Source organism: Halyomorpha halys, unplaced genomic scaffold (genome assembly GCF_000696795.3).
Source record: "Halyomorpha halys isolate HHAL.00 unplaced genomic scaffold, Hhal_1.1 Scaffold338.1, whole genome shotgun sequence".
NCBI classification, from domain to species: domain Eukaryota; kingdom Metazoa; phylum Arthropoda; class Insecta; order Hemiptera; family Pentatomidae; genus Halyomorpha; species Halyomorpha halys.
Window position 1 is genome coordinate 397,917 of NW_027110850.1, and position 9,473 is coordinate 407,389.

General features: G+C 31.9%; 1 protein-coding gene across 1 annotated transcript in view; it reads left to right on the forward strand.

The window, feature by feature from the left end:
* The first annotated feature begins 1,717 nt into the window (after positions 1–1,717).
* Positions 1,718–9,473, forward strand: part of LOC106681447 (protein MEMO1) — a 10,711-nt gene continuing 2,955 nt past the window's right edge. Inside the window, exons 1-8 of the mRNA XM_014421769.3 lie at positions 1,718–1,794; positions 1,874–1,938; positions 2,314–2,395; positions 2,466–2,534; positions 2,721–2,833; positions 5,448–5,559; positions 6,829–7,048; positions 9,288–9,392. Of these exons, the coding sequence (XP_014277255.1) occupies positions 1,890–1,938; positions 2,314–2,395; positions 2,466–2,534; positions 2,721–2,833; positions 5,448–5,559; positions 6,829–7,048; positions 9,288–9,392 (750 nt within the window). The 5' untranslated portion in view covers positions 1,718–1,794; positions 1,874–1,889. The remainder of the gene's footprint in view (positions 1,795–1,873; positions 1,939–2,313; positions 2,396–2,465; positions 2,535–2,720; positions 2,834–5,447; positions 5,560–6,828; positions 7,049–9,287; positions 9,393–9,473) is intronic.

Here is a 9,473-nt window from a genome sequence, read left to right on the forward strand (position 1 = left end):
TTTAATTATGAATTTCCCCAATCTTCAGATTCAATAATTAACTCTAGTTTAATATTGTATGTTTGAAAATTTTATACATTTGGTATAAATACTTCGTTTAAAATCTTGTTAATTAACTGTAGCGGTTTATTCCTTATTTGACACAGCACAAATATACATTATATTTTTGGTTCATTGAATTAACAAATACTTGAGAAAAAAACTTCTAGAACGCAAGCTGAATTTATAGGTTATGTTATGTTAGATTTATAGGTTATGTTATATTGTATACATAGGTTATGGTATGTTGTATTAATAGGCTATGTTATGTTGGATTTATAGGCTATGTTATGTAGGATTTATAGGTTATGTTATGATGGATTTTTAGGTAACTATTTCTTTGGATTTTTATCATCTATGGCCTATTTAACGTTTCCTTTCAATTCACCTATCTTCTTTTGTTCTTTTTATAATGCAAATAGAGTAAATCAAATTCAATAACCGACAAAAGATATCGACGTTTATTACTTCCTTTGTTTAACAAGCATTTGTAAACGTCTTAGATTTACGGCAAGTGGCAAACGTATAGATGGAACTTAAAAAAATATTGAAATATGCAACAGGCTGAATTTTCAACAGAGATTCCTTATCTTTAAGTAGTATTTTGCTTGCTCAAAATTGAAGAGAAAAAAAAATTCATTTTCGTCAGGTAATGATTTTTTTTATTTTCGAAAAGTAAAATACGCTGTACACATTGGTCACAGACAATCCTGACTCTGCGACACGGGATGTTACAGAAACGCTTAACATATCTCATGCAAGTGTTTCTCGAATTGATATCGGGTTCCTCACAATTTTACGAAAAAGAATTTATTGGACCGCATATGCATTAGTGATTCCCTTCTAAAACGCAATGTTAATGATCCATTTTTAAAGAGGTAGATAACTGGGGATGAAAAGTGGGTCCTGTACAACAATATTGTGAGGAAAAAGACCTGGGGAAAATGAAGTTACCCGCCATTAACGACTCCAAAGCAGGATTACATCCAAAAAAGGTTATGCTGTGCACTTGGTGGTATTGGAATGGTGTCCTTTATTTTGAGCTACTCCCGCCGAACCAAACCATTCATTAGTTCTGCAGTATACTGTACCCAGTTGGAACAATTAAAGGCAGCGGTTGAGCAAAAGCTTCCAGCATTGTCTTTGCAGACCAGGCAGAAATTATAGGAGCTTGGTTGGGATGTGATCCCCCACCCAACCTATTCACCAGACCTTGTCCCAACAGATTTTCACTTATTTCGGGCCCTTCAAAACTCTCTTAACAGAGTCTAAACACTTTAGTTCGCTCGAGGAATGCAAAACGCACGTAGAGGAGTTCATTGTGCAAAAATCTGAGAAGTTCTAGGAGGACGGACTTACTTCCACTTTATCAGTATCCCCTATTTTTGAATTGTACGGATTTCAAATTTTTCTCGGCAACCCTCAGTATTAATCCAACACGATGAATCTGAACGTCAATCTTTGATTTTGATCGCGCAGGGGCCCCTAAGTAATTTGAAGGCAGTCTATGAAAAAGCCCCCTCCCCATCCTTAAATTGAGAAAGTATTGTTATATAAGCTTAAAAGGAAAAAGACATCTTGAACATTTTAATTATGAATAACATATATATATTTTGAAAATTTAAATTTTTTCAAAAAAATATAACCGATAATGAAAGAAAATTTCAGCAAAAGAACAAAGAGGATGATTCGCAAGTTATATCTAGTCAGCAGAAATCAGCTTGAGAGTTGGTTACCACCGCGAAGGTGACAAAGGTAACGTCTCTCTGCAAGTTTTTCAATTGAATCTTAACGATTTCTTAATCTGTATTTAATATTTATAATTCATTTTCAGGAAATAATTTGCTAATATGTCTTGCAGAAAAGCTGCTCATGCTGGAAGTTGGTATTCAGACTCAAGTGAGTTGTTCTTTTGTCTTATATTTCATTTTGTTTACAGTATATACATTGGCTCTTAAATTAAGTTTTACGTTAAGTTTGTAGGTTGCTTGTTAAGTAGTTTCAAATTACTCTTGTTTTCATATTTATAAGTAAGTGAAATATTTTTGTCAATATAAAGATTTTTAATGATAGAAGTTCTTTATTATTTTTTATATAAAGTGATCATTTGTATTAGTTTATATTCTTTTTTACATTTAAACCATCATTGGCAATATATTTGTTCAAATTCTGGCTCTGTGTGGTCAGTATGTTATGATTGGTAACTTGTTATCAAGATTTTCATGTTCGTAATTCTCATGCAAAATGTAATTGAAGAATTTCTTTACCATACAGGTACAGAGCTGAACAGACAGTTAGACAATTGGTTAAATGCTGCGGAACTTATACATGGCCCTGCAAGAGCAATCATTGCTCCGTAAGTATATTATTTTGTTTTGATATTGCTCGAAATATAAGTTATTTTTCATCTCTTTGTTTTTCTTCAGGCATGCTGGCTACCAGTATTGTGGAGCATGTAGTGCTTTTGCGTATCGACAAATAAGTCCAGTTGTTGTGTGAGTGTAAACTTCATATTCATTTTAAAATTGAAGATTAGATAACTTTAATCCATTTAGATCCAATTATCCATAAATAATTCAAGCTCAAGCATAATGAGTTTACCGAAAAATTTTTAATCATAATTTTAATGGATCTCGAATTTTTCTTTGCTTTTCAACTAAATTGACATAAATGCATTTCAGGAAAAGAGTGTTCATTCTCGGGCCATCTCACAATGTCAGGCTTGCTGGGTGTGCCCTCTCCACTGCAGTAAAGTATATTACCCCGTTTTATGATCTCACTATTGATACACAAGGTCTGTTTCTTCTTTAGAAATAATTGACTTAACTTATTTTTAGCCCTCATTCATCATAGATAATTAACAATCAATAAACTTTATTGAATTCTATACCAAGGTGCTAGATAAATAATGTATTTATCAAATAAATTAAGGATTATTACAGAATATAATTATATGATGAAATAATTACCATTGTTTATTTCTTGAAATAATTATTTGTTCGATAATCAGTGTTCTTGGAGATATTACGACGGTATTAAGTTTTGGACTTTGGCTTAGTCAGTGGAAGTTAGTTCTCTCCCCTGTATTTTGCAGAATAAGTGTCCTGGGCCCTGTTTCATAATGAAAGCTAATAGTATTAGTTCAAAATACAAGTATAGAAACAGCGTGTTAATTACACTAATACTTATATTTTTTCATAATAGGGAAGACTATTAGTGATATTACAGGAGTTAAAAAGTACAAGTTACTATTGTACAAGTCAGTGTAATGGTATTAAGTTAAAGTTTGTACTTTATTATGAAACAGGGCCCTGGTGGTCCAAGTCCTGAAGTGAAATGGTTAAAGCTATATTTAAAAAATATAATACATCGTACATCTTCCCCTTTACAAGCCACAACCCCTGATGAAGACCTGAAACTCAGGTCGAAACGTCGGCATAAAATAAATAAATATGGTTTTGTTTATTTATGTTGTTCTTTGCTGACCGCACCCCCCGACAAACTTCTTCAAGTATATTTAAAAAAGTATTTGAAATAGACTTTCTCAAGAAATTAGTTTTGGTTTTGAAAAATGGAGTCGGTCTAAGAGATGATGAATTAAATTGGAGTCCCAATGTAAGTATTTTGTGTCTCTTTATTTAAGGCATGCTGTTTTCAATTTTTTGGGGGAATTGAGTTTTTCGTGTACAAAGTAATTTATTTATATTGGGAAGTGTTTCTTTTTCATTATTTCAAATTATTGATTATGAGTTTTGCAGGCAACTTAGTTATTTTTTCCAATTCATTAACTGAATTAACTGAGCTGTGCGAATTAGTGGAGTTGAATATTACTATCCACAAAACAAAAATCATGACAAATTCACAGAAAGGAAAGGTCAAAATCAAGCAATATATTCCTATGAGGCAGTCCATCTCATACAAAGATAGAAAAGATGAAATAAATAGAAGCGTAAACATGGGATGGAAAAAATATTAGAGCATGAAACACAGTTTTAAAAGTAGTCCTCCAGGATTAAAGGCAAAGGTAATGGAAACGTGCGTATATCGGATAGTTTTATACAGTTCTTAAACATGGTCGGAGACAGACAGCAGTTATTAAAAAAATGGCAAATTTTAGGAAGTACGATTGGTATCAAATGAAAAGACAGCATCAGCAACAGAAAAGTACAGTCTTCCAAAGGAAGCACATCAATTGAAATAGAGGCGGGCTAGTCATGCCAGACTTCATACGAGAAGATGGTCCGAAACTGCAACAGAATGGATACCAAGGGAATACAAGAGACAGAGAAGACCAGTTACAAGATGGCGAGAGGAGATAGTTCAAAGACTGGGAGACTGTTGGGCAACTGTGGCTAAAAATAAATATCTACGGAGTAAAGTACTTAAGGACCTACCATTTATATATTTAAGTGTTCACATACAATGTAGAAATTGTTTGATTTAATTATATTTTGAAAATTATTAATTTAAAAATTAAATAAATGAAGTTGAGTAAATTTTTGTAAAATCTTCACGTTTTATAAACTGGACTCTTATCGCCCAAAGGAGATGCTTTTAATTCCGCAAAGATTGTAAATGAAGCTGTTATCATTATTGTTTCTTAGTAAAAGCAATATGTTCTCTGTCTGTATTTCAAACTTTTCCTCGATTAATAAAAAACAACTATGCTTGATAATTTTTGACTAGAATAGAAAAAAAAATCATTTATCATGAAGTTTATATATGCAGAAAAACAATATAAAACAAAAAGAACACCACATAAGGTCATCAAGGTGGCATCTATCTAGTAGTTTACACAATGGCAGTGACTTCGACAGTTGCTACAATTGTTGTAGACTATTTCCTTGTAATGTGGTTTCTTCCAGTAGTCATTGATTTTAAATTTTATTTCAGAAATATCTAGCTTTATTTCAAGGAATAATTATTTCATGTGATAAATTCAAGTTGTTCTTTGATTAAGATTATTCCATCTAATAATCATTTAATAATAATCGTTATTTCGTAAAATAACCCTTTTATTTATTTGATAAATACTTAATTGAAAAAAATTCCCAGGCCTACGTTATTAACCAGTTTAGCATTGATGTGATGGTAATATAGATTATAGATTTACTAATTATATTATATCATCTATATCTGTTAATCATTTCCAATACAAATTCCTATTCCTGAAACTCATTTTCTCGGCATCTCAAATGATTTAATTAGTTATCATGTATAAAAGCATTTATTGTAGAATATTTCATTTCACTTTATCTTGATTACAAATCTCTATTAATTTTTTTTTTTATTGTATTATTATTTTACATTAACCAAATGTAATTAAAAAAATTGTTAAGTTGAGTATTGAGATGCAATTAGAGTGTACTAGTATATGATATTTGACTTATTTTTAAAATAAATTTCAGTTTACTCTGAGCTAGAGGCTACGGGTCAGTTTGAGAGGATGGATATGGACGTTGATGAAGAAGAACATAGCATCGAAATGCATCTTCCTTATATTGCCAAAGTCATGGCGGAGTGAGTCCTCTTATAATGAAAATAGTAATATTAAAGTTATTATTTTATTTATTTCTTTGTTATGTTTTAATTTCTAAATTGTGTGTATTAGAAGAAATAACTCATCTTTATTCAACTGTATACTTTGAGTCTGATCATATTTTTAGTGTTATCACTTCTAAAGATTGCATTTTTTAAACCTTGTTATTCTATCTTTTTATAGTTATATATATGAATGCTATATCACTGCCGTAAGATAGAAAATAATATCTTAAAAGAAAAATAAACTTTTTTTTTCTGAATAATAAGATTATTAAGGGATTTCTAGAAAAAAATCCCAGTAATCAAAATTTAACAAATGAGTTATAGGTCCCATCATACAGTATGGAGCATTACGCCTGTAATTACATGACTCATTCTTTCAAAAATACTTTAAGCCTGAAATTTGTCTAGCTCAAACTTCATTTGTCTGTATTGCTTCATGCTTCTGTTCCGGGAATAAGGGTCCAAATGATGTAATCTTTTGGTATGTTTCATAAACAGTATCCCATGCTCAGAGTTGACTGATGATCTGGTTGTAAACAATTATGGTTGCGGTGGGCAAAATGTTATTGTTCGCTATATTTCTTTATTTTTCATCCCCTTTCTTTAATAAATACTTATTTAACTAAAACAGGTATAGTATGTCTAAAATTAGTTTGCCTGTAGGCATAGGGAGCTTGTGCACCTCCAACCCTAGCTCCTTCTCTCCTCCTCACCATAACAAACCCCTCCTACCAGGAATAAAAGAAATAAAAGCGGGAAATACTTGTTATCTTGAAATTGTTTAGCTTGTCTCTTCTGTTCAGAAACTGAACAGTTGGAATTTACAAAACTATTATCCTTCTTACTGTTCTTTATGAATGCTAAACTTGGCCTCTTACATTATAAGAGAAGAACAATACCTTAAGGTTTTTGAAAATAAAATATTTGATCCGAAAAAAGATGTATCAGGTTATCAGCATTGTGGCGAATAAGATAGGTTTGTAGGTTGTTGGGCTTAGCAATGAACAGATCCCTAAAATGGATTCGAGTTTAGATGGGTATCACTGGACCAGATGTATGGAGAGACAGACTGGCGGTTTAAGCATCGAACCTTCGGGTTTGCCAAGTCATTATTATTATTGTTGTTGTTGATAAAAATAGTCTTTGACTTGATCATTTTTAAAAATAATTTAATAATTAAATAAAAATAAAGTCAATTAATGGAATAGAAACTTTTTATAAATATAAGTTTGTTTTTTGTTACAGTTACAGAGATAGTTTTACAATAGTTCCCGTCCTTGTTGGCTCACTGACATGGGAGAGAGAGGCTGCTTATGGAAGGCTGTTTTCACGTTACCTGGCTGATCCTCACAACCTCTTCGTTATCTCGTCGGACTTCTGTCATTGGGGCCATCGTTTTAGATATACATTCTACGACCCGGCATATGGTGAGATCCACCAGTCCATAGGCAGGTTGGACAAAATGGTAAGTAAATCATACTCACCCATACTTATTTATCTGTTTATTCTCCACCATTCCCTGTCTTTTGGGTATTCGCAGTAGTAATGTGTCATGCTTGATTATTTAACAGCACACTACTGCTGTAAAGGTGACTACTTATTTTTCAAACTATAGGAAATTCGTAAATTCACACCTGCGCAAGCATGTGGATGAGTTATTTGGGTTGGTTAGTACAAGTTGTATATATTCAATAAGTTTTAAACTCCAAAGATGTGGATTAAACCGCATATCTATTGTAAAATAAAAATATTTTGAAACCCATTTTCTGACTGAAAGGTTAGATTTTTGAGTTATGTAATTATTGCATTGATGGTGCAATACTACACAATAGGGGTATTCATGATGTTGTGTTAAATGTTATATGTTTTACCATGTTAAATGTTATAACTATAGGATTGTGAGCAGCCCTATTTGAAGTCATGTTAAACGTTAAATGCATAAGAGTCCCTAGCGGATTTTCTCAGCAACTTGTTGTATAAGCCTTTATGTTTATAACCTTCCTTCCAGACCTTCATGTTATTGTTTACTTCAGTTTTGATTTAAGTAATTAATTAAAACATGCCTAGAGTGAGTGAAAAGTGGAATTTGTGTGAAAGTTTAGCTTATGAGTGTCTTATTGATCTTCAAACTTGTGAAGAAGAGAATGAAGATGAGCTAATTGACAACTGTATTGAAAGTCACAACAACTAATATGGCGGCGATCTCAACTGGTCTATTGTGTGACGTCATTCTCGATTTAACTGACCAAGTAACAGACTCTCAGCCGTGTTAAATGTTATTTCGTTTTACCACGGCAAAACAAGGCAATTTTTTTCGATTTAACACGAGTTTTTCCATTTAACACGCTTTAACATAGATCATGAATACCCCTATTGTACATTGTGCACCTGTGTGATAATTTAAGTGTGTTTTCTTTAGTTTCAGTGTCATGTTTTATATGATCCTATGCTACTTTTACTTTTTATATTATATATGTATTTTTAGCATAGTGGTTATAACTTAAGTTACTATCTTTTTAATTTTTATTTGCTTCATTTGTAGTGTATAGACATAAAAATGTATATAAGCTATAAGTTCAAAATAAGAAAAAAAGGATAAGAAAAAATAGAAAAATCCTTAAAATATAACTAGGAGGAACTTCAAAAACCTATTGCGAGCAGCTGCTCAATAGTGTTCAGTTACTGGCACACAGCATACTAATCAGTCAGACAATCGACAATATTACAAGGGTTGAGAATGAGAGACCATTACTTTTGACAAGTTGAATACTTTTGCAATACTTAGATCATTCATTTCAAATTTTATTGTGCGATCCACTATTAGTGCTTGCTTTTCAGTCAAACTAGACGCAAGGATGTCTACAAATCTTGCAGAGTCGTCCGTGCAATACATTTCCTAATTGCATGTATATTTTTTCCTCTCCAGCAGTTTGGCTATTGTCTTCTTTATGTTATTGTGTCGGCGGGTGACAAGGAGCATGTTATTTGGACATTTTTGGGTCCAACATCTCCATTTGCCTGGCCACCAGTTCCCGGAACTCCACGGAGGGTTCACAGTTCATATTTAGTTTTAGCGCATTCGTTCATCCTCAGCCAGTGAGAACCTTCCTGTCGTAGAAGAATCTATTGGCTGATTTGTTAGATTTAAAGTGGTGAATACCTATTCCATAGCATTTGCATTGGCTCCAATCGTCAAATTACTTCTCTCTTTTGGGACTGTGTAACTTTCTTTAAAAGTATTGTTGCTTCTATACTATTGCATCAATACCTAGCAAATTTACACACTTTCAAATTTGCTCCCCAAAATCAAATATTGCCTTCAAACTTAGTTGAATAGTTTTCTTATTTTGAGGAGTTTAAAAAAAAAATTATGAAAACATCATTTACTTTATTTAGATGACCTGGCTCCAAAAAAAACTAATTAAATTTACTAATTGCTGCCTCACATCGCTATATGATAATATATTTCCATACATATTTTTCTCTTAATGAAGTGAAAGTTGAACAAATTAAAATGCTATTAACTAAACTGTCAGGTTCATTCGAAGTACAGAGCTTTTCAGGAGTAACTGACATCAAATTGAAATTTATTTCTATCCTGGTAAATTATGGAGTTTTCCCCATTAATTGGGCATATTAAATAAATGTCTATAAATAAAGTATAACTATTATATTTATAGTTAATGAAATATAATATTTTTCAGGGAATGGATTTGATCGAGACATTGAATCCATCAGCATTTACAGATTATTTAAAGAAATTGGGTAATACAATTTGTGGCAGGCACCCAATCGGTGTTCTTCTTCAGGTAATTTTTAATATAACTTCAAATTATGTTGCTATCTATTTATCTTATAATAAAGATATTTATTATTACATTATTATGATA